Here is a 26,073-nt window from a genome sequence, read left to right as displayed (position 1 = left end):
TGGCACTATTTGAAGACGAGCAGGAAGTTCTCCTGGTATCCTGGCCAACCTTCCTCTTACAATTAACAACACCAAGAACACAGCATCTGGTCACTCATTCATTTCATGAGTGGGACATTGCTGTACACAAATCGGATGCCACTTTAGCCTACATAACAACAGTGACTGCACTTCTAAAAATAATCCATTGGCTGTGAGACACTTTGGCAACATCTTGAGGACAAGATAAGCTGTTACAAAATGCAAGTTCTTTCTCTTGATTTCTCAAGTTGAACATCTGTCAAAGTAAAATAACTTTTGCCAGCAATATTGCCTATTGCTGCTGGAAGTGAAAAAGAAATGTTCCTCTGTAGCTGACAAAAGTTCTCAACTTCCTCGGAATATTTTACATTTTCTTTTTGACACTCACCTTGTTATACACATCAACAGTTTTACTATTATTTACAGCCAGAGTGCTCCGCTCTTAAGTCATTTTCTTTATCTGCAATAACTGTAGATTGGTGTTACTCAGGGATGGTGTTAGGAACCTGCAACCCATGCAATTGCATGGAGCCCCAAACCAGTCAATGGTCCCAAGCAGATCCAGTGATGTTTATGAATTGAGGTAAATAGAATCATAGAATTGTTACAGCATAGAAGGAGGCCATTTGGCCCATCGAGCCTGTGTTAGTTCTTTGTAAGAGCAATCCAGTTAGTCCCATTCCCCCGCTCTTTTCCCATAGCCCTGCAACTTTTTCCCTTCAAATATTTATCCAATTCCTTTTTGACGATCACAATTGAATCTGCATCTACCTTCCTTTCAGGCAATGCATTCCAGATCATAACTACTCGCTGCAGAGAAAAGTTTTTCCTCACGTTGTCTTTGGTTCTTTTGCCAATCACCTTAAATCTGTGTCCTCTGGTTCTCGACCCTTCCACCAATGGGAACAGTTTCTCTTTATTTACTTTATTGAAACCAGTCATGATTTTGAACACTTCTATCAAATCTCCTCTCAACCTTCTCTGTTGTAAGGAGAACAACCCCAGCTTCTCCAGTCTATCCACGTAACTGAAGTCCCTCATCCCTGGAACCATTCTAGTAAATCTTTTCTGCGCCCTGTCTAAGGTCTTCACAGCCTTCCTAAAGTGCAGTGCACAGAATTGGACACAATACTCCAGTTGCGGACGAACCAGTGTTTTATAAAGGTTCAACATAACTTCCTTGCTTTTGTACTCTTTGCCTCTATTTATAAAGCCCAGGATCCTATATGCTTTTTAAACCACTTCCTCAACCTGTCCTGCCACCTTGAAAGATTTGTGCATGTATACCCCCAGATATCTCTGTTTCTGTACCCCCTTTAAAATTGTGCCATTTAGTTTATATTGCCTCTCCTCATTCTTCATGACAAAATTTATCACTTCGCACTTCTCTGCATTACATTTCACCTGCCATATGTCTGCCCATTCCACCTGCTGTCTATGTCCTCCTGAAGTCTATTCCTATCCACCTCACTGTTTACTACACTCCCACGTTTTGTGTCATCTGCAAATTTTGAAATTGTGCCCTGTACATTTAAGTCCAAGTCACTAATATATATCAAAAAAAGCAGCAGTCCTAATACCGACCTCTGGGGAACACCACTGTGTATCTTCCTCCAGTCCGAAAAACAACCGTTCACCACTACTCTCTATTTCCTGTCATTTAGTCAATTTCGTATCCATGCTGCCACTGCCCCTTTTATTCCACGTGCTTCAATTTTGCTGACAACCCAATGATGTGGTACTTTATCAAACGCTTTTTGAAAGTCCATACACACATCAACCACATTGCCCTCATCAACCCTCTCTGTTACCTCATCAAAAAACTCAATCAAATTAGTTAAATGTGATTTGCCTTCTATCGATCTATCTATCTATTTTATATTATTTACTACAAACATGCCTTTTCACAATCGTACATGTGTGAATTTGACATCAGATTAAGTAGGCATTATTTAGTATTATTGTCTAGTAAATGTAGTGGCCCTAAAGTGAACTTTTGCACCGGGGTACGGCAAGCAAATGCCGCTCCTGATTGTATTTCATTCTAGCTGCTTTTATACTATGCGAGTCCTGTTCCCATGAACGAGTCTTATGCAGCTTGGCTGAAACCCAGAAATAAAGCTGACACATCCACTAAGGCCAGAAGGACCTAGTAAAAAACAGGTCATAAACCCTGCCACGAGCCTTAGCAAATTCTGGCAGGTTGTCTTTGGTTGCAGCTGGCCTCATGAGGTCTGTATGCTGGGAACAGGCAGTGCTGGCATGTATCTCACCGAGTATAAAAGCTGCTTGAGCAGCTATCTCACCTTATGCTTGAGTCTTTCATGGTGTCTTAAAATTTAGCCAGCAGTTTGCATCATTCCTGACAACAGGTAGGGTTTCTTTACAATGTTGCTGCCCACGGCAGCTCTAATTGGAACAGCAGCATGGTAAACTGAGCAGGATGATGCCTCCAGAAATGCCAAAACTTACCTAACAAGGTGGTTTTCACTGGCATTCATGTGGACATTCTGCTTTATTCAATAGCACAAGAACAACAGAAATACAACTGAATATGCATGGCCAGAAAGTAGCTGAACTCTGCCTCCGGGTGCAGTGTTTATGTTCCTGCCAGAGACACCGTGACCTCCAGGGCCATAGAAACTAAGGCTGGGATTCTCCTTTGCTTTTGTGGTGTTTGTTGGGACTGCAGCAGAGAATGATGGAAAATTCAGGCGGTGAGGCCTACCACAGCCTCACTGCCCAACCAGCATTTCCCACCTGATGGTCACACCACTGGTCATTCTTTCCCCTCACACTGCAGAATTTTCCTTGCATTGACCTGGTTACCACCGGTTCCCAAGTCCACAGTGAAGAAGGGTGGTAAGCCCAGTAAGTGGCAGTAATGGTCCTGGGGTGCTATTATGGAGGGAGAAAGCATTGCCGGCATTTCCCTTGAGGTTGATTGCGGGCTCACTCTTGGCGCAAGGAATCCCGCAGTGCATATTTGATGACAAAAAGGGGATTGAAGAGGTTAGGAAAGAAGTCAAAAAAACCATAATTGATAAACTAATCAAATTTAGGGAGGATAAGACTCCCGGTGGATTGCATCCGCGAATATTAAAAGAAATTAGGGAGGAGATAGCAGAGGCACTATTACATAGATATAAAAATTCACTAGAAAAGGGAATAGTGTCACAGGACTGGCGGACAGCTAATGTTATTCCTATATTTAAAAAGGGAGATAGAACAAGTCCAGGGAACTATAGACCAGTTAGCTTAATGTCAATGGTAGGAAAGATAATGGAATCTTTACTCAAAGATGTAATAGAAAAACATTTAGAGAACAAAAATATAATAAAGAATAGTTAGCACTGATTTCAGAAGGGAAAATCATGGTGGACCAACTTTATTGAATTCTTTGAAGAAGTAACAGAAAGAGGAGACGGGGTAATGTAGTAGATGTAATATATTTGGATTTTCAAAAGGCCTTTGATAAGGTACCACATTGTAGTCTCATGGCTAAGGTCAGAGCATGTGGAATCGGGGGACAGTTAGCACAATGGATAGCAAGTTGGCTACGAAACAGAAAACAGAGATGGGTTTAAGGGTAGCTACTCAGACTGGCAAAAGGTGGGAAGTGGTGTTCCACAGAGAATGGTGCTGGGACCACTGTTGTTCACAATTTACATTAACAATTTGGTTTCGGGAATCGGAAGTACAAATTCAAAATTTGCAGATGAGAACAAGTTGGGGGATGTAGTTAATATAAAGGAAGAATGCATCAAAATGCAAGAAGACATTAATAAACTTACAGAATGGGAGTGTAATTGGCAAATGAATTTCAATATAGATAAGTGTGAGGTGATGCATTTTGGTAGGAAGAATAGGGAGGCCACATACTGCTTGGATAATAAGGGCCCGATGTTAGCAGGGCTGCGGGTTCTCGGCGGGGTGGCTATCGGGCGCGTGGGTAACGCGCCTGGTGAAATTAGTCAGCTTCCCGTGCGATTGTAGCAGACAATCCACTAATTGGATCCACTTACCTTGTCTTCCGGGTTCCCCACTGCTGATCTGCGCTTCGGGCGGGCTGCGCATGCCCAGTAAGATCTGTCAGCTGGAGGCGCTCTATTTAAAGGGGCAGTCCTCCACTGACAGATGCTGCAACAAATAGCAAAAATTACAGCATGGAGCAGCCCAGGGGGAAGGCTGCTCCCAGTTTAACGATGCCTCACTCCAGGTATCAATACATGGGGTGAGGAGGAGGGGGAGGACAGAGATCTTCCACCCGGCGGGCGGGAGGAAGCGGCCTGCCTCTGCCACCAGGAAGGCCTGGCTCGAGGTGGCAGAGGAGGTCACCAGCACCACCAACATATCGTCCACCTGTATACAGTGCAGGAGGCGCTCCAATGACCTCAGTAGGTCAGCCAAAGTGAGTACACGTAGTCTTTCCCCTACACTCCGTCTGCCACATCACCGCCCCCACCCCACATCTCCTTCTGCACTGCCAACACTACTCTGTCACATCACCCCTCATACCCACTCAAACCTCATCCTCATCTTACCTGCACCTACTCACCTCGCCAGTACTCATCCCGCCACTACCACTCAACCCAATCCTCATACAATCTCATGGCTCTATCTCATACTCACCCTCTCGTGCATCTCTTTCACGGCCAGCCTCACTCAACCTGCCACTACCTGTGCTGCAGCCACAGGGCATGCATCACATATGTGCAGTAGGCAGCGTAAGGCAAACGTGTCGTGAGCATGAAGGGGATGCACAAGGGTGTTTGAGGGTTTGTCATGGTTGTTACTTATATTTAATTTCTGACCAACTCACATTACATATTATGTTGGCACCACTACTGCCATGTCTTCGCGAATCCTGTCTGGTTTGTGCAAAAATGCCCGTTCCTGAGGATCACTATGAGGGCACACAACTGATGCCACCCATTGTGTCACTGCAGAGTGGGTGTAGGTGTATTTGCAGGGCTCGTTTGTGCAGACGACTGAGAGACATCGGCGATGTCCCCAGTTGCACCCTGGAAGGATGCGGAGGAGAAGTTGTTGAGGGCAGTGGTGACTTTGACACGACAGGTAAGAAGATGGTGCTCGGGCCAGCCCGGAGCAGCTCGGCATGAAAGAGGCTGCAGATGTCCACGGCTACATGTCGAGTGACTCTGAGCCTCCGTGTGCACTGCTGCTCAGAGAGGTCCAGGAGGGTGAGCCTCGATCTGTGGACCCTGTGGCGAGGGTAGTGCCCTCTGCGACGCATCTCTCTCTGCGGTAGCCCTCCCTCCTGCTGTACAGGTGGATGTGTCACAGCACCCTGTTGTGGAGCTCCACGTGTCAGAGGTGGACGGCGTGGATGGTGAGGCTGGTGAGGCTGGTGATGCTGTTCGCCCTCCGAGAAGGTCATGACTGCAGCTACGGCGGCCCCCATCTGCAAGATGTACATCTGAGGGGATCCGCAAGGTAGGTAAATGTGTCTGGACACTGGGGTAAGTGTGCAAGTTGGTGAATTTTGTTATTAGGAGGAGGGTGGTGGAGGCCAAACTTTGTCCCAAGTGACAGAGTGGCCTCCTGCAATGGATGAGTGTCTCCCCTCCACACCTGTCAAATGGACCTTTGCAGCTGCCACGGGCTGACAGCTGCAACATGTCCATTTGACCTGGGAGTGTTTCCCCAAGTGTGGGAAACAGTCCCAGTTTGTTCTAAAATCCCACCCCTCCTCACATAATCCCTTAATCAGGTCAGTTAATGACCTGAAGTACCTAAGTGAATACTTTCAAGTGGCATCCCGCTGGCTTTAATTGCCTGCGGGATTCCCACCAGCGGGGGCTGCGCGCGCGCGCTGGCGTGTCAGCGGGGAACCCGGAAGTGCGCGGGTTCGGGGCGGGCTCTGGTCCAGCTCCAGGATTCTTCGATTTTCGGAGGCCCCCCGCCAGGAACGCACCCGATAGCGGGTGCTAAAATGACGCCCTAAGAGTCTAAATGGGATGAAGGAGCAAAGGAATCCAGGGGTACAGATACACAAATCACTAATATTAGCGATGCTACCTGATAATATTTAGGAACATACTCGAAAAATGTCTGCTGCTCTTTGTGCTTTTGGTGAATTTACCTACATGTGTATCATTACAAAGTGTTAGCACCACCCAACTCAAATTTCACCTTTCCTTCTATTCCTTATGCGAATCTCTTCCATTTGGGGCCTAAAATAGTAAGATGAGGGGTTTAGGAAGAGAGCAGGGTTATGATGACTGAGGGCTTTGCAGTTGATAGTGCAGCGGAGGGAGAAGCATCGCAAGAGATCTGGCACGTATGTCGGGATAGGTTGGAATAGAACTATGTAAAGGAAATGCCACAGAATTTATACATGGAGAGTTGAAGGTAGAGAAGTATGGTGTGATTAACTGTGTTGAAAACTGTGAAGAATTCATGTAAAAATAATGTTGCTGATTTTGACCAGTGTGGTCTCCATCCTGTATTAGGATGGAATACAAACTGGGTGGCAATGACACAGCTGATGAGCTGGAGAGAAAGGGGAGGTCAGAGATGGAGCAATAGCTGGAGTGGAGTAGGAAGCAATGCCTCAGGAAAAGGAGCAATTGACAAGGCCAGCAAGCATCTCACTGTGGAGAAGTAGTTAAGTGGGTTGATGAAGATCGGGAAAAAGCCACAAAGTATTGTGGCTGAGGGCAAGGAGACAAGGAAATGGTCAGAGATGGTCTTGTTGGTAATTGACTTTGTGGCTATGGCGAGAACAAGGGAGTCTTGATGAGTTCAGGGTGAGTTTTTTCTTTGTTCTTGGGATATGGGCAACATTAGCGATGTGGTATTTATTGCCAATCACTACGTTTCTTGAAAGCTTTAAGGCTCAACCAGATAATGTGGGACTGGAGTCACATATAGGCCAGACCAGATGGAGCAGCAATTCCCATCCCTGAAGGACACTGGTGAATCAGTTGGTGTTTTACAACAACCAACAGCTTCAATAAGCAATTTTTCTAGTGCTAGCCCACAAATTACTAGATTTTATTGAATTTAGTTTCACAATTTGCCATGTGGGAATTGCTCTCATGACCTTTGTATTGCTAGTCTTGTACCATAACCACTAGGCTACTCTACCCCATGAATAAAGGCAGAGGGCAGAGAAGTTGGAGAAAGTGGCCATGGGAATTTAGATGTGGGTTGAATTCATTGAGGATGAGGGCTTTATGGTGCAATGTCCAAGTAAGGAAATTATGGAAGAGATTTCAGTGAGACAGTCACAAGGGGCTTGGGGAAAGCATAGATAATAATGATCTTGAAGGAGAGGTGGGAAGGGTGCTAAAGAACTGAGAAATACAGAATATATTCCAATCATGAAGCTACCTTGATATTTAACTTCATTTATGAATTTCAAGGTCGTTTTCAGTCATGGAATAACATGAAGATTTCACTATTTCCCATGTGCATCCTCTTGTTAAGACACTGATTCACTTTTACAAATTGCCTTATTACCTAAAGGTGAAATCATTGAGATTTGGGAAGCTTACCTACACTATGAACAAAATTTACAGTTTACAGACGAGCACTGAAATACTTTTCATTTATAAAAGCTAATGTCAATCAGAGGGTAAATGGTTAATTTATTTCACTGCTACTTCACTGCAGTTGGCTCTACTGTACTTACAAAGATCACAAGGGTCCAGTATACATCTTAAAACATTGACTCAAAAGCAACTGTTTCAAAACAAAAATGTTGCAACATGCTAATATCACTTCTACAATGTAACCATCTCCTGTTTTCCAGATTTGTTTTCCAGATTTGTTTTCCAGATCATTATATTTCTTTTCTCATGTGTGTATGTGTCCTTCCCCCTTCTCTTTCTTCTGTTCCTTTTTAAATGTTGCTCAACACCTCCAATGAAAATTTTAAATTTTCATCCTTCCATAGCCTCCCCCTCCCTAATCTCTGTTTCTCCCTCCAGGCCTACAACCCTCCATGAAATTTGCATTCCTCCAATTCTGGGATCTTGTACATCGCCACCCCGTTCACCCACCATTGGTGGCTATGCCTTCAGCCGTCTAGGCTCTAAGCTCCAGATTTTCCTCCCTAAACCTCTCTGTTTCCACCTCTTTCCTCCTTTAAGATCCTCCTTAAAACCTATCTTTTTGACTAAGCTTTTAGTCACCCTCCCTAATATCTCCTTCTCTCGCTAGGAGTCAATTTTTGTCTGACTACGCTTTTTTAAAGTGCCTTGCACGTTCTTCCACATTAAGGGTGCTATATAAATCAGTTGTAGTTGTTGTGTCAGTGTTTACCCTCCACATGTGCAAATAGTCCAAATCACATTTACACACCCTATCGCTTGATACACTTTTCTTTCATCCAACTATCCAATGTTGAATGTTGACATAGTTTCGGCTACACCCCTAATCCTGAAAGTGAATTCCACTCCACACAACTGTGTATAATGAAGTTTCTCAAGGTCTGTTCTAAATCTCTTACATTTGATCTATGGCCCCTTGTTTTAGATCCCTGAGCTATTGAAACAGTCTTTCTTTCTTTCTTTTCTCTGTATCTATGTTTTATAACTCTTTCCTCCTTCTCTGTAAGTGTCGCTTACTCTGCTTATGTTTTACACATTTTATTTCTGTTTTTATGTCTCGCACTCACTCTATCTGCATGTCTCTCACTCTCTCCTCTTTCCTTTACCTCCAGACCTGGGACTCCAAGTCTCCAAATAGCCACAGAAATGATCTCATCTGAATCTGAGTAGAAAGCAGAGAATGTGGGCGATGGGTGGGAGGAGCCTGGAACTGGGAAGGAACGGGATATTGATCCATGGCCTAAGATAGGGACAGCATGGTACTGCGGGGCTTGGGTTCATATGCATCTCTATTCTGGTCTGATGAATATCTTGTCACTGTCACATTGGATTTGTAGCCTGACTGGTACTAGCATAATCCAGAAGTAGCTGCAACACATGTGGTTAAAAGAAAAGCTAAGGGCCAGGACCTGAGTTGGGTGGGAACACAAGATCACAGAGCTCAAATATCCCTTGGAATGTGTTGAAGTAGAGTCTGATGATAAGGTTGGAGCTGGAGATGGGAAGGAGCCAGCTGCCATTACCGTAGAAACCAAAATCTGCTGATTTCTGCCTCTGTCAGTATTAGTCTAAATCCCTGTCAATCAAATAAAGAACCATTGGCCTGGTCACATGCCTACCAGCAGCAAATGAGTTGCTAGAACGCAGTCACATGATTACTACTGGCAAGTGAAATTGCTGCAGAGCAACATTGTAGCCATGTGATAATCATTAGCCAATGAGATTAAAAGAAAGTGACACCATGATCACATGATTCCTGTTGACCAATGAAATTGCTGGATAGCACCATCATGGCCATATCATTACTATTGGCCAATAAGTTGGCTCAAAAGCAATTCACTTTTCAAATTTAATATAGATACTCTTTATGTAGATTATTAGTAGAGAAATATATATTTGCATACTACGGTGACATCACAGATCTCAAAGGCACCAGATGATCTCCTATTACTGTTATAATTTTAATTCTATGATGCCACCAAAAGTTCTGATTCCTGAAGGATTACCATTAACTGAACAATCATTATAACAATAGAATATTATGACCTCAGAACACACAGTTCCAAAGGCCTGTGAACAAGTCTGTAATCAAATTTCTGGCAGAATGAATCCCCACAAGAAAGCTTTTTATATGTTGCTTGATTGAATTAGGAGGACTGATTTCAATGTGGGAATTTTACTATAACTGACACAAAGTGAAATGTAACAATCAGAGCATGATGTCATAGTGGTTGCTATGATCTGGCAGCACTGTGAGGCATTGCGTGATCAGTTTTAATGACAGCACAGGAGATAAACTTTGATTCATGGTTAATAGTGAAAGGATCTTGACTGACAGTGAAGCTGGTGTTTGTGGGCAAATACAGTTTGATGAAATATACACTAACACAATTGGTTACCAACTTGTGCTTAAAGTCCCTAAGGAATATATTGCTATTTGACTGGATCTAGTCCATAAGTAATTATTCTCTGACCTGGAGTGTCATGTGATGAGCCTTTATTGATGAATAACTGTGATCAGAAACTGGTAAGTTACCTGTCTAACTCCTATCAATAACAGATTTGTTTGGTTTTGATTGTTAACTGACTTGTGCACAAAGAGGAGATCTGATTTATCACCTTTCTATCAGATGGGCAATTGATAGAGTTATTTCAGTCTGATGAGTTATTGATCTCAATCAATCACCAATTTGGAGTCATCTCAAATTATTAATTGATAACCTGGTCAGCTGATAAATAAAAGTTTTTTTATATACAAGATGGCAATGCAGTGGGGATAAAGATGCTTCAGAAACTCATTCACGTACAGACAAGAGCCTGCAGGTACACTGTGACAGTTGACAGTAAGATTGAATGAGAAATGTTGACATTCCAATTTACAATGCTAAACACTGACACTAGAAATGTGACCAAAAATTGTGACAACACGAAGTAAGGCTTCCGGGGAGGAAGTGTGCTACCTAGGCAAGATTTTTAATAATATATAGTTTATTGGGTTTTAATCAGTCTTCTAATGACACACATTGCAAGTAAATGCAGCATTTATTAACTTTTCATCCTTGGCCCATCCCAGTGCACCCCTGTGGCATCTGTTGTCTCTCAAATTGTGGACCTCCCTCCATTCCTGCAGCCGCCTTCGGGATCGACTGTGAACAACTGATATTTTTGTTACTAGCTGATCTCTGTGGCATTGCACACAGTAGTCAAAATCAAGTGTAGTCTTCAAGGCTTGTAGGGGAGGTGACAGGAAGGACCAATACACAGACAGGACTGTAATGCTGGGAAATGGGGGTGGGATGGTACAGTGAGTTAGGGTAAGGGTAAGGTAGAGCGGGTGGGACAGGGGGAAGGGAAAGTGGAGTTAGAGGCCGGGAGTGGAAGGTATTTTAAGTCAAATATGTTTACAGAGTCAGGGGATAATTGAACTGGAGTGCTGGCAGGACGGCAATGTTGAAGCCCTGAAGAGGGCAGAGGGAGAATGTATAGCAAGATGTGTGGGGGTGGGGGGAGTGGCAAGGGGAAAGTAGAAAACAGGTAAGAGGAAGGTACATGGAAGGGGAAAGGTACATTATGCTCAGAGGCCCAAATAAATCCCCCAAAGGCTCGAGTGCCAAAAACTCAAAGTTTAATAACTTAATACAATTAGACAGACAACAGATCATAGATTAAGTGAGCTGGCAAAACTATGGCAAATGGAGTTCAAAATGAGCAAGTGGGAGGTCATTCACTTTGGACCCAAGAAAGATACATTTTCTAAATGGCGATAAACTAGGAACTGTAGAGGAGCAAAGAGATTTGGAATTCCAAGTTCATAAATCATTAAAAGCCAATAGACAGGTCCAAAAAGCAATCAAAAAGACTAATGGAATGTTAGCCTTTATCTCAAGGGGACTGGGAAACAAAAATGAGGAAGTGATGCTTTAGTTGTATAGAGCCTCAATCAGACCTCATCTAGAGTGCTGCGTTCAGTTTTGGGCAGTACACCTCAGGAAGGATATGGAGGTGATAAACATGGCTTGTATTCCCTTGAGTATAGGAGATTGAGGGGTGCGTGTTCTGATCAAGGTGTTTAAAATGTTAAAAGGATTTGATACGGTAGATGCAGAGAAACTATTTCCTCTGGTGGGGGAAATCAAGAATGTGGGGACATAATCTTAAAATTAGAGCTAGGCCATTCAGGAGTAAAATCAGGAAGCACTTTTTCACACAATGGGTAGTAGAAATTTGGAGCTCTCTCCCCCAAAAGGTTGTGCATGCTGGGCCAATTGGTGCTTTCAAGACTGAGATAGATTGATTTTTTGTTAGGCAAGGATGTCAAGGGATATGGAGCAAAGGTGGGAAAATGGAGTTGAGATGCAGATCAGCCATAATCTAACTGAATGGTGGAGCAGGCTCGAGTGGCTGAATGGCCTACTCCTGTTCCTAATGTTCCTAAGTTCCTAGATGCCAACGACAAAAAGTTAAAACATTTTATATAAAAGAGGTCTTGTCAATACAATCACACCTACTGCATGGAGCACCAAGCTAGGTGAATCTGTGACAGGCAGGATGTGACACCCTTATATTGAAAATTCGTATCACAATGCCACCTAAAGGCGTAATAGATACTACAGATATTATAGTGAGTTATAGAATCATAGAAAGGTTACAGCACAAAAGGAGGCCATTCAGCCCATTGAGTTCACGCTGGCTCTATGCAAGAGCAATCCAGCTAGTCCCACTCTCCCTCCCTATCCCTGTAGACCTGCAAATTTTTAACTTTCAAGTACTTATCCAGTTCCCTTTTGAAGGCCATGATTGAATTTGCCTCCACCACCCCCTCAGGCAGTGCATTCCAGATTAACCACTGTGTAAAAAAGTTTTTCCTCATGTCACCTTTTGTTCTTTTGCCAATCACCTTAAATCTAAGCCCTCTGGTGCTTGACCCTTCCGCCAAGGGGATCAGTTTCTCTCTATCTACTTTGTCTCGACCCTTCATGATTTTGAATACCTCTATCAAATCTCCTCGCAACCTTCTCTGTTCCAAAGAGAACAACCCCAGCTTCTTCAGTCTATCCACATAACTAAAGCCCCTCATCTCTGGAATCATTCTAGTAAATCTCTTCTGCACCCTCTCTAAGGCCTTCACATCTTTCCTAAAGTGCGGTGCCCAGAACTGGACACAATACTCCAGTTGTGGCCGAACCAATGTTTTATAAAGGTTTATCATGACTTCCTTACTTTTTGCAATGGCAGCAAGATTCACATGAAAGTTTCTGATGAAATGTGTGCCTTGCATAGTGGATTTAAGATATAATAGATTCAGTATGTTGCAAATCTTAGTTTTAACTCTTAATCAGTAACACTAGCTGGTTGATACTCAGTGTAGTGATTAATAATCAGGCCTTCAATAAAGTATTAAAATAATATCTCTGCCTATTGTAGTGGACATTTCAATGGGTTCTCATTCCAACCTTGACTAACTGATGTTTGGGTTTTAATCCTTTCTAACACAGCATTCACCGTGACTGAACGGGATGGAGGTATCCCATGATCAGTGTACAGATGCAGGAAATTGGAGTGAACTGCCAGAGGTATCCCTGAGACAGGTGTTCCGATGGCTTGGAGACCAAGACCGAGTCCGAGCAGCGCTGGTGTGTAAATGCTGGAACCATGTGATGCATTCACCAGCTCTCTGGAGATCCAGAACATTCACCTTCTGTGGGAGACCATCCAAATACCGTCGGGCTGAGTACGAATCTGCCATCTGGTATGCCAAGAAGTTTGGCAGATATCTTGTAAACTGCGAAATCAAATTCATGAATCCCTACAATTCCCTTCTGACTAGGAGATTCCAGATAACAATGAGGAGCTTCCTAGCTCGCTTAGGAAATGAAAACAACAGATTAAAATCTTTCACTATCCAACATCTGGAGTTGGACCGCCTAGTGTGGAGCTCATCTGTTAGGAATGCCTTCCTAAAGGTATAGGCTTACAAGAAATATGTTTTTTTAAAAATTATTCTAATTTACATTTTCAATGGTTTTTCATAATCTTCCCCTAAGGGGTCCCAATTGCATTCAACCTTTTTAAGATGGAACATGTTGAGTTATTGAATGAACTAAAATCTCCCCCATCCTATCTCCTTCCCCGGGATAGTGAATGAGTGGGCATTTTCCTTCACCAGTCTCTTTCGTCTGGGCTTCTGGGATGGTGGACTCCTCCATGTATTCTTTATGTGGGGGGCGGGGTCTCCAGTCCCAGTGCCGCTTTTAGTCTCGCCTGTAAAGTGGAGAGGTGGGGGGAGGTTAGCTGCTGTAGCAGATGCACTCACGAGCAAACTGATAAAATCAGGTTTTCTAATTCATTTCCTCTTGAGGAGATGGTCTGTTGTACGCTGCCTAGATATTAGTGGAGAATTCCCAAAGTTGTGATTTTCAGACTGGGCTGTCGAGGAACTCTGAGATTCAAACACTTGAATACAGAGTGAAAGGGGCATCATGATCATTAAAAAAAAGTGTTCAATAAACTTAGGGGAGGGAGAAGAGCCATAGAAGTTGTGTGTCATATTGATCTCAATAACTTCCTTTAGAAATAATGTAATGATGCATTACAACCATTTTAAATCATTGCATTGTGATTCAGCAAACTAGAAAGGTTCCAAGCAAACTAGAAAGGTGGGCCAAATGATTTTTCATAAAGATAGCTAAGCTACAGTACTCTGTACTACTTTGATTTCTGCCCTGCCCATGTATCATTTGATGTCTCTGACTTTTTTAATAGCTTTTTTTAAAGCAAATTATATCTAATGTTTCCACATAATCTTTGAATTAATTACAGGCTTGAGTAAAATTTTGCACAACTAATGTGTTAAGTCAAAGCAGAAATATTTGCCCACACTCCAGCAAAGCTACAGACAGGTATGTTGAGAGGAACTATCTAAGATGTTTCATTTAATACGAAACATGGAGTCAGCTCCCACATGCATACTAAAGATACTCAGGTTTATCTGTCCACCACCTTTCTCAACTCCTCCACTGCCTCTGTGCTGTCAGACTGCTTGTCCGACTTCCAGTCATGGATGAGTGGCAATTTCCTCCAGCTAAACACTGGGAAAACCAAAGGCATTGTCTTTGGCTACTGCCACAAACTCTGTATCCATCCCCCTCCTCAACCACTGTCTTGGGTTGGACCAGACAGTTTGCAGCCTTGATGTTCTATTTGGTCCCAAGGTTGGACTTCTGGCCCATATCCTCCGCGTCACTGGAATTGCCTGCCTCAGCCCCTACCTTGATCAGTTTGCCCTTTGGTGCCCTCACTCTTGCCTTTGTTGGCTCTGGACTAGGGTGTTCCAGTGCTTTCCAAGCCGCTCATTCAGAGCTCTGCTACCCATATCCTATTCCACACCAAGTCCCACTCGCTCATCGCCCCTGTCCTTGCTGACCTGCATTGGCTCCTGGTCCCCCAGCGCCTCAAATTTAAAATTCTCATCCTCATGTTTTGGAGCCCTTCATGGCCTTAGCCTTCCCTGTCTCTTTGGCCTCTTCTGGTCCTGCAGCTCCTTCTAAACCGTCTGCTTTTCTGACTCTGGCCTCTTATTCATTTCCCTCCCATCACCCCCCACCCCCCTCCTTTGCCCCACCACTGGTGGTTGTGCCTTCAGCCACTCAGGTCCCACACTCTGAACTTCCCTCCTTGGCCCCTCTACCTCCCTCTCCTCTTTTGAGATTGTTCTTAAAACCCACCTCTTTGATCACTCTTTTGGTCACTCCTCCTATATCGCCTTTGGCTCAGCATCCATTTTATTGACAATGACTCTGTGAAGTACCTTAGGATGGTTTTTAATTTAAAAATACTGTATAAATAGTAGTAGTTGTTGTAGTAGAAGTATTAGTAGTAGTAAAGTTACAGTTTTCTAGGTTAACCCAGCTGAGGTTGGTGTGGCTGACCTCTGGTGCCCTGTATTGCTCGCTAATCTGACTGCCATAACTGTCTCTATTCAGTTTCCATTTGTCTTAATTGTTTTGAAGTAACAATTGGCTTTGCCAAACTCAGTAGAAGACATTAAAGGAATTTGTTTTATCAGTCTGACATCATTTTGTGAATCTTATTACCTTCAGATTTTTTTTTTTAGGTGAAATTATTTGAATAAAATATTTGCAGTGCGCTCATAGGAACACCATCAGAATTCTCCAGACAAGCTGACTACATTGCTCTTTAATTTCTCCCTAAAACTTGAAGTGTAGCACAATACCCAGTTTGCATATTTAAGTAGCAAAGACCTCTGAACTCTTTAATGCAAGTCCAGTACAGAAAATAGTTACATATGTGTAAGAAGTTCAAATAAGAACAAAGCCTTTATAAGAACTCAAGGAAGTGTGGAGTTAGAAAATGCTGCTTATCAAACCAGCTCCTTCCCCAGACCACATACAGTATATCCTATGATGGACTCTGCCACACTGATTTAATCTTCTGAGGGAAAGCTGTGCAAAATCAAGTAAAGCTCAATACGTATCTATGCCCACATCTTTGCTATTCACCTTTTCCAGATAAAGACAGCTTGAGTCCACTAGGAAATAATTATAAGATAACTTTCTATGTTAGCTATTTGAGAAAGAAATCGCAGGTCTTAACCACAGAGCATCAAGGAATTTAATTTCCTCTGATAGTGGACTGGTTAACATGTTCATATAAATTTCCATTGAGCACTCTTCAAACACAGTTGATAGCCCATTTAATGGATTGTCAACTGTGTTAAAATGGTAGACAAAATAAATGAAACCCTAAATGTATAAATTATTCTACCGGGAGCTGCACTGTAATTTATCGGCAAAACAGAATATCTCACAACAGATGGCCATAACTCCTTTGTAGCTGAAATGGTTGTATATGTGACTTATGTGATACTTTTAACAATGCAACACAAAATGACACAAAATACTCATCGCACGCTGTATTACACAGGAAAAAGTATGGTAAAAATTTAACATATGTAACACTAATGTTACTTTGGGTTTTGATTTTCTGTGAGGAGTAATAACCAGTACAGGCAAAACTTGAATCACATGATGAATCTAGAAATTTGAAAAGCTGTACCAGATTTACAATTCTATATCTAATCTAAGGATCTGTATACTGTAATAAAATGTATTGTATAAGAGATTTCAAACAAAATCGGATGATTTCTTTTTCCTTTTGTTAAAGAGCCTGAACTTTTTCCTTCGCCGTGAGTGCAGACACCTTCAGTCATTCAATCTGAGAGGAGCACGGCTGGGCATGGAGCAGGGCTTTTCCATCTTAAACTCACTGATCCACCAGAGGAACAGGAGCTCCATCTCTGAGCTCAACATTGAAGATTTCTTCAGTCATCACCTAGCAATCTATGCCAACCCCACCTTCCCTAAGATTATCCGCAGCTTCTGCAATCTTACCAGCATTTCAATCAATTATAACTGTATCTCTGACGACCTCCTGGATACCCTATCTGAAAGTTGCTATCAGACCCTCAGGACAATGAATATTAAATGCCATATCCATGACCCTCACAACCAGGTTGTATGGGGGCTCTCCTGGTCCAAGCTAGCTAAACGCGCTACCAGCCTGAAAGTCAACTTTTATTTTGAGTTAGTGATGAAGAACGATCGACTGACTCGGATTTTGGTGCCAGAGATCCCAGTGAGGAGCTTAAATTTTAGGAGCTGTTACTTTAGTGACCCAGATTGGACTATGAAACCCACCCTGACTGATCTTATTCCACACTACAAGAATACACTACAGGTAAGAGATGACGCACAGGTATGTTCAAGTGCAGGTCAGTGCAATTTCAATACTGTAAGAACAAGCTATCCGGGTAAGAAACTCTCACAGACACCTACAAGGGCTGGCTGATTCCATACACATAACATCAAAGAAACAAAGTAAAATTTTGGTGAGCCCAGCAGGTTCAGAAAGAGTCTGAGATAATCTGACTGAGACCTACAATTGCCTGTATGACAACTTTGTGGCAAAAGGGTTACTTGAATAATACACAATGCAACTTTTCATGAGCTGAGTTGTTGAAACCAACGTGTAATTGAGCTATGCAGACCAGGTTACCAGTCTGAGCTTGGTGGCTATGCCCCATAACTGACGAGGGGAAAATAAGCTCTTGATTACAAGCAGTGACCCCTCCTGGATAGTGGGCATGCGCGGATACTGAGTGACGATTGAAACATGTGATGCCTTCCATAGTCAAATGTCTTACTGATGCTCCCTTTATAGCTCATACCTGAAGAATGACCACTTGGATAAGGTACCAGAGGGTGCCCAGCAAAGAGCACCCAATTTTCTCATCTCTCTGTGGCAGCAACAGAGATGAGAATATTGACAAAAAAGAAACACAATGCAAGATTCATTCCATTGATGAGAATCTATTTTTAGAAAGAAAGAAAGTCTTGCATTTATATAGCGCTTACAGCCAATGAAGTAATTTTGAAGTGTAGTCATTGTTGTAATGTAGGAAACACAGCAGCCAATTTGCACACAGCAAGTTCCTACAAACAGCAATTTGATAATGACCAGATAATCTGTTTTAGTGATGTTGGTTGAGGGATAAATATTGGCCAGGACACTGGGGAGAGCTCCCCTGCTCTTCTTCGAAATAGTGCTGTAGGATCTTTTACATCCACCTGAGAGGGCAGACAGGGCCTCAGTTTAATGTCTCATCTAAAAGACGGCACCCTCCAAAAACACAGCACTTCCTCAGTGCTACACTGGAGTGTCAGCCTAGATTTTGTGCTCAAGTCTCTGGAGTGGGACTTGAACCCACAACCTTCAGAGTTAAGTGTGCTACCAGCTGAGTCACAGCTGGAACAATTCATCACATTTTCTAATACTCAAGTTTTATATTAAAATCAGAATTTAAAAGTGAAACAAACTTGTGTATTTAAGCTCATTAAAGGTTTATATATTATCAAGTCTTGTTCAAATGTTTGGAGTATTGGAGGACCCAGTTTGGGCACAAGTTGACCCACCTGTGCAAAGACCACCCATAAATTAGTCCAGAGCTGAAATCTACTCTAGAAAGGTTACAGATGAGAAACACCCCTGTGAAGGATTGAATGGACTGCCAGCCTAGGCCCCAAGGCCTGATCTCCAATATTGATATATTTAGATAGCACCATAGCAACCTATCGTTTTCCTGTCCTTTGACCTATTGATATTTTTCCCTAACAACCTCATTTAAATGAACAATAAAGACTAGAATCATCTTTATTGTTACAGCTGCTTTGAGAATCAACTGAAAGTTTACAATTTTGTCCTGTGTTGTCAGTTGATGGTTTTTTTTAAAAAGGGAACGCTGCTATTACCCCCAAAATACAATTTTCTTTCTTGTTAAAATGCAGAAATTGCAATATCCTAACTGCAAAATGAATGACTCCCTCACACTGTCATGATCATATGGAGAAGCAAATAGAAAAACTGTACATGCTGGAAATCTGAAATCGTAAAAAGAAAATTGCTGACTATCTACAGCAAGCCGACCAATAGCTGAGAGATAAGATTAACATTTCAAGTGTAACATTACACGTGAGCTTAATTTGCTGACAATTGTTACTTATTGTTCTAGTCTTGTGTACCAATACAACAAATATTGTTATGGTAATCATATATTAACTATGTCAACATATATATTGCACACTCCTAATTTTAAGATGTGATTTTTCTTGCCAGAAATTGACATTGGAATTTAACAACAGTCACGAACGGATTGATGATGAGTTACTGCAACTGGTGTTAACATGTGAACGGCTGCACTACATGAAGATCTGGGCTTTCCTCAGCATTAAATTTATTGAGACAATGCTACAGTATCGTCAGGAGGGAAAATCTAACTTCCGCACCCTTAAGGTAGAAGCATCTGTTTTTATTAACAGAATTTCTGGGCAACTTAAGCACGAGTAAAGGCCAAGTCACTGAGCTAAGGCCTTATTGCTCAAGAGGTTAATAACTGCTAGGTAACTAGGTCCTCAAGGATCTAGCAATATTTATTCTTCCTTTAGGGGTTGCTAAGTCCACCTACAGCTTGGCTTTGTCCCACTCTGTTACTATAGGGCTGTTGCTCTGATTAGTTTCTGTTGCTGTGGATCTCTGCCTTTTGCAACTGTTAGATCTTTTGTCCCTGTTAATTATTTACCACTCTCCATTATTTTGCCTTTTCTACCTCCTCCTCTGAATGTGGAATACACTCCAGCATAAGGAACCACATCAATGAACTTCTTTAATGATGATCTGTATGCTGCTGGGAATTTGGGAAAGTGATCTGTGGATGAGTAATGTAAAATTATATTGTTAAATTAATACCCTTGGGTTTCACTAGCCTACCAATTTCCGAGAGTTTTATTACGTTAATAGGGCAGGGTTTTGCCTCATTGTTTCCGAATCCTCTGTTGCAATCCTCTCCATTCCTAAAGCTTTAGTCACTTTTTGTTTTGGGTGTGGCTGTATTTCTTACATTGCTAACCTTTCATACATATTCACTTCCAGGTTGTCATGTCCTGTAGCTTGGAAACTTGAAATCACTTTAAAAATCCATGATAGTCAACCCCTGGCCCTAGTGGTTGAGTTGGTAAAGACACTGCCCACACAGACCAGAAATTTTCCCAGATTCAAACTGTTATCTGTGCTGTTAGCTAGGGCTCGATTTTAGGGTCGGGTTACCTGCGGGTTTCCAGCGGGGGGGGCCCCGAAAATCCCGATCTCCGATCACGTGACCGGATTCGGACGAAATCCCGGCCACTTCCGGGTACCGCGCTGACGTGCGGGGCTGCGCGCGAAAGCCCCGCTGGTGGGAATCCCGCAGGCAATTAAAGCCAGCGGGGTTCCACTTGAGAGCACTTAACTTGCTCGTTGTGGTCAGTTAATGAGCTGAAGCAGCTGTCAAAAGAGGAAGTGTGGGATTTTACGTTCAAAGCAGTCAGTTTCCCACACTGGGGGAAACAGGACCCTTCAAACCAGGCGTGTTGCAGCCAGCAGCCTGTGGCAGGTGCCAAGGTGCGCTCCACGGGGGAGAGCCCTCACCCACGCAGGAGGCCACCGCGTCACATAGGGCAACCCCTGCCCCCCACCACCCCCCGGCCAAGCCAGAGGACAGACCGACACGAAACCGCAGCCCCAGTCCGAGGACCCACACACCTACCCTGCACAACCCCTCAGACCAACACCTGCCAGTTGGGTGGTGTGTGGACACCCTCGGAGGACGAAGAGCATGACCACCACCAGCAGCCTCGCAGTCCACGCCGTCCGCCGCAGAGACGTGGATCCCCCCAACACGGTGTGGTTGCACGCCCACCTGCAGAGAGAGACGCGTCGCAGAGGGCATTACCCTCGCCACAGGGTCCACAGACCGAGGCGCAGCTCCCCGGACCTCTCCGAGCAGCAGTGCACAGGGAGGCGCAGATTCGCTCGACATGTAGTCGTGGAGATCTGCAGCCTCTTTCATGCCGAGCTGCTCCTGGCTGGCCCCAGCACCAACTGCTTACCTGTCGCTGGCAAAGTCACCACTGTCCTCCACACCTTCTCCTCCGCATCCTTCCAGGGTGCAGCCGGCAACACCGCCGATGTCTCTCAGTTGTCTGCGCGGACGAGCCCTGCAAATACACCTGCACCTACTCTGCAGTAACACGATGGGTGGCATCAGTGGTGGGTCCTCATAGTGATACCCAGGAGCGGGCATTATTGGACACAATGGACAGGATTCGCGGAGACATGGCAGTGGTGGTGTCAATATAATGTGTGCTGTTTGTGGCTCTGAAATTCAATATGGGTAACACCCATGACAAACCCTCAGACACCCTTGTGCACCCCCTTCATGCTGACGAGACGTTTGCCTTACGCTGCCTACTGCACATATGTGATGCATGCCCTGTGGCTGCAGCACAGGTGGTGGCAGGTTGAGTGAGGCTGGCCGTGAGGGAGATGCACGAGAGGGTGAGTATGGGATGGAGCCATGAGATTGTATGAGGATTGGGTTGCGTGTTAGTGGCAGGATGAGTAGTGGCGAGGTGAGTAGGTGGAGGTAAGATGAGGATGGGGTGTGAGTGGGCATGAAGGGTGATGTGACAGAATAGTGTTGGCGGTGCCGAAGGAGATTTGGGGTGGGGGCAGTGTTGTGGCAGACGGAGTGTAGGGGAAAGACTTCGTGTTCTCACTGTGGCTGACCTACTGCGGTCATTGCAGCGCCTCCTGCACTGTATGCAGGTGGGCCATATGTTGGTGGCGCAGGTGACCCCCTCTGCCACCTCGAGCCAGGCCTTCTTGGTGGCAGAGGCAGGCCGCTTCCTCCCGCCCGCCGGGGGGAAGATCTGTGTCCTCCCCCTCCTCCTCACCCCATCTGATGATACCTGGGGTGAGGCATCATTAAACTGGGAGCAGCCTTCCCCCTGGGCTGCTCCATGCTGCAATTTGTCCCATTGGTTGCAGCATCTGTCAGTGGTGGACTGCCCCTTTAACTAGAGAGCCTCCAGCTGACAGATCGTACTGCGCATGCGCAGCCCGACCGACGCGCAGGCCAGCGCCGTGGACCCCGGAGGAGCAGGTAATTGGATCCTATTAGTGGATTGCCTGCTACGATCGCGTGGGCAACCCACTAATTTCGCCGTTCGCGTTTTCGACGCTCCCGGAGGACCACCCGCTGGGAACCCGCAGGCCTGCTAAATTCGAGCCCCTAATCTCAATCAAGGTAGCAGCAGGTTCTGTTATTTACCTCCGCTCCTGTGGGGTAGGGAGGGGGTAAAATAAGCCAGAGTTTGTGCTTCCTTATCACTATCCTGTGATCCTTGTTGGAAAATTTAGGATTTTGGGTTAGGACAGGACAGAATCAGGTTCAGCTGTGATGGAATTGACTGTCAACACTCACAGCTAACTTACACATGAAAATTGCCAATTCACATGCATGATCTGCCACAGTTTAACTGGTATGCATGGAACTATAGTCCAAAATGAGTCAGCGGAAAGAAGGAAGAAATTGGAAAGGGGAGGAAAAAAGAAAGTGATCCCAAACACTTTAATTTTATGATGTGGAGATGCCGGTGATGGACTGGGGTGGACAAATGTAAGGAGTCGTACAACACCAGGTTATAGTCCAACAGCTTTATTTGAAATCACAAGCTTTCGGAGCTTTGCTCCTTCGAGGAGCAAAGCTCCGAAAGCTTGTGATTTCAAATAAAGCTGTTGGACTATAACCTGGTGTTGTACGACTCCTTACTTTAATTTTAGGGAAACAAGACTTAACCATACTGCAATTTCCCCCTTCCATAGCTCAATGCACATTCTAATGCAATGTAATGCATCATTTGGATTATCAGATTGGTATTCTTTACATTTGATTAAATGAATCTTCCCATGGAAGATGCAAATTCTTTCCATAAACATAGACTGACACTTGTAAATTTTAATGTGATAAACTCATTTACCTTAAGTTGGTTAACCATGATTGGGTAATTTTATATTCCGATAAAATGTGATGACTCAAGGATCAACAAAATAAGGTTATCTTGGCTGTACTTGTGATAACAGGGCTTACATGGGAACATAGGAACAGGAGTAGGCCATTTAGTTCCTTGAGCCTGTACTGCCATTCAATGAGTTCATGGCTGATCTGTGACCTAACTCCATATATCCACCTTAGCCCCATATCCCTTAATACCTTTGGTTAACAAAAATGTATCAATCTCAGATTTAAAATTAACAATTGAGCTTGCACCAACTGTCGTTTGCGGAAGAGAGTTCCAAACTTCTACCACCTTTTGCGTGAAGAAGTGTTTCCTAACTTCACTCCTGAAAGTTGTGACTCTAATTTTTACGCTATGTCCCCTAGTCCTAGACTCCCCAACCAGTGGAAATAGTTTCTCTCTATCTACCCTATTAGTTCCCCTTAATATCTTGAAAACTTCGATCAAATCACCTCTTAATCTTCTAAATTCCACGGAATACAACCCTAGTTTGTGTAATCTCTCCTCGTAATTTAACCCCGGAGTCCAGGTTTCATTCTAGTAAATTTATGTTGGACTTCCTCCAAGGCTAATATATCCTTCCTAAGGTGCGGTGCCCAGAACTGAACACAGTACTCCAGGTGTGGCCTAAACAGGGCTTTGTATAGCTGTAGCATAACTTCTACCCCCTTGTATTCTAGTCCTCTAGATATAAAGGCCAGTATTCCATTAGCCTTTTTGATTATTTTCTGTACCCGTCCATGACATTTTAATGATCTATGTCAATGGACCCCATAGTCTCCTTGGACCTCCATTGTTTCGAGCTTTTCACCATGTAGTAAGTACTTTGACCTATCCTTTATAGGTCCAAAATGGATGACCTCACACTTGCCTACATTAAAATCCATTTGCCACAGTTTTGCCCATTCGCTTAATCTATTACTAGCTTGCTGTAATTTTATGCTTCCATCTACACTGCTTACAATACTGTCTATCTTTGTGCCATTGGCAGACTTGGATATGTGGCTCTCTATCGTGTCATCTAAGTCGTTAATAAATACAATGAATAGTTGAGGCCTCAACACAGATCCCTGTGGGAAATCATTAGTCACATCCTGACAATTTGAGTACCTGCCATTATCCCAACACTCTGTCTCCTGCCACTCAACCAATTTCTTAACCAGGTCAATAATTTGCCCTCAATTCCATGAGCTTCAACTTTAGCTAACAATCTCTTATGAGGGACTTTATCGAATGCCTTCTGTAAGTCCATATAAACAACATCCATAGACATTCCCCTGTCCACAATTTAGTCACCTCTTCAAAAAATTCAGTCAAGTTCATCAGGAATGACCTACCCTTTACAAATCCATGCTGGCTCTCTCTGATCAGCTGAAAATTTTCAAGGTGTTCATTCACTCTATCCTTAATTATAGACTCTAGTAATTTCCTCACAACAGATGTTAGGCTAACCGGTCTTTAATTCCCTGGCTTCCCTCTCTCATCTTTTTTAAATAGCTGAGTGACATATGCAATTTTCCAATCTAAAGGAACGGTTCCTAAATCGAGAGAACTTTGGAAGGCTTGATTACAGTAATAAAACCTTTTGAGACTTTTGACGTGATGGGGACATTGTTTAATCTACAGGTGAGAATTTATATGCACAAGTACGAAACAAATGAAGAAGATAAGCTGCTGCGTAACTTGTACATGAAGTACAGGGATCTAATCGACACAGAACTCAATTATTTTGTAATTACTTACCCCTTGATGTAAAGGACAGCTCTTCTGAATGGACAGCCCAACTATGATACATTTAAGCAGTTACAGCATCAATAAGTGTATTCGTCTGCCAGTCAAATAAAACCTTCAGAAACTACGATGTTATCAGAGGTACCCAATGTGTAGGAATAACTGGGAATTATTTTATACCATTTATAATATAAAATATTTATGTAGCACAATCTATTCCAGTCCTTATTATTGACATTGGGCAGCCGACTGGAATGAAGATACAAAGACACTATGGCCTTGAATCCACTGGCTGCAGTATTTAATTGTGGTCACTAATTGATGTTTGAGGTGGTACTGAAACATTACTTTGCTGAGGTTTGTGTGATTTTGAAACCATACTTTGCTGAGGTTTGTGTGATTCTGCAATTGTATAGAACAAGTTGGAGATCTCACTTTAGTGGAGCTTCATTTCCTTTTCAACAAAAGGGAAATCCCAGTACTTAATGCGACATTAAACACAAGCATTTATGATGTATTATCAGATTTGCGTGTTTTAATTGAGCTGTGCCAGCAGGCAGTCGAGGCATTCTTAAAATAAGGATGTTACAGCATGTGATGAGGCTATGAGTATTTAAACTGATTTTCACCCAAGACTCTCAGCTGTACAGATCTGCTGATACTTATTGGAAAAATTGTAAACAAGTGACAATTGGTGAAAAGAGCAGGAATTAATGCATGATAAAAGCAAATATCCGTAAAAGGAGTTTGGCAGATCAAAGCAGTACTTCAATGCCTATATTTTCTTGTATTTTTTTAAAACTCATAGTTATAGCAAGTGCTCCAATGTGTGTTAATTCTGGAAGGGGTCCTCAAGCTGAATAAGTCCTGGGAGGTGAGGGTCACACATACAAAAAGGCACATGAATCCCCATTGGGACAAATAAGATCCAAGAAAATTCATTTGAAACCACGATAGTGTGGTGGCACAGCAGATTGAGAGAATGACAGCACATGGGCAGGTGTCAAAAACTCCCCACAAAGTTCCCAATCTCAGTCGTACCATCATGGAGAGGCACAGAGCAGAGGCCACTTACTTCTCCATAATGGACAGAAAGAAGATGTCACCCCAAGTAGCTCTTTCACAATTCCAGTCAGGAAATAATTTAGTGCCTTTGGCAGAGGCATTGGCCAGGTCATTTACCTGCAGTCTAGACCAGGAATTACCTGGATACCTTATATGTTGAAACAGCTGAATTTATTCAGCTTAGTATTTGGAGGAGGGGAGAAATG

The 26,073-nt window shown here is 43.4% G+C and overlaps 2 protein-coding genes across 2 annotated transcripts in view; both read left to right on the top strand.

The window, feature by feature from the left end:
• Window positions 1-26,073, top strand: part of LOC137342605 (polyadenylate-binding protein 4-like) — a 378,766-nt gene that overhangs the window by 313,817 nt on the left and 38,876 nt on the right. The gene's annotated exons all lie outside the window — the stretch shown is intronic.
• LOC137342830 (F-box only protein 39-like) lies at window positions 13,103-24,848 on the top strand. The gene is made up of 4 exons (XM_068007014.1): window positions 13,103-13,564; window positions 16,785-17,357; window positions 19,293-19,469; window positions 24,698-24,848. Exons 1-4 carry the CDS (start codon window positions 13,118-13,120, stop codon window positions 24,824-24,826), a joined length of 1,326 nt encoding a protein of 441 aa, XP_067863115.1. The 5' UTR covers window positions 13,103-13,117; the 3' UTR covers window positions 24,827-24,848.

The sequence above is a fragment of the Heptranchias perlo genome, chromosome 26 (assembly GCF_035084215.1).
Source record: "Heptranchias perlo isolate sHepPer1 chromosome 26, sHepPer1.hap1, whole genome shotgun sequence".
Classification (NCBI taxonomy): Eukaryota; Metazoa; Chordata; class Chondrichthyes; order Hexanchiformes; family Hexanchidae; genus Heptranchias; species Heptranchias perlo.
Note: the sequence above shows the minus strand (reverse complement) of the source record. Positions and strands in the feature narration are given on the sequence as shown.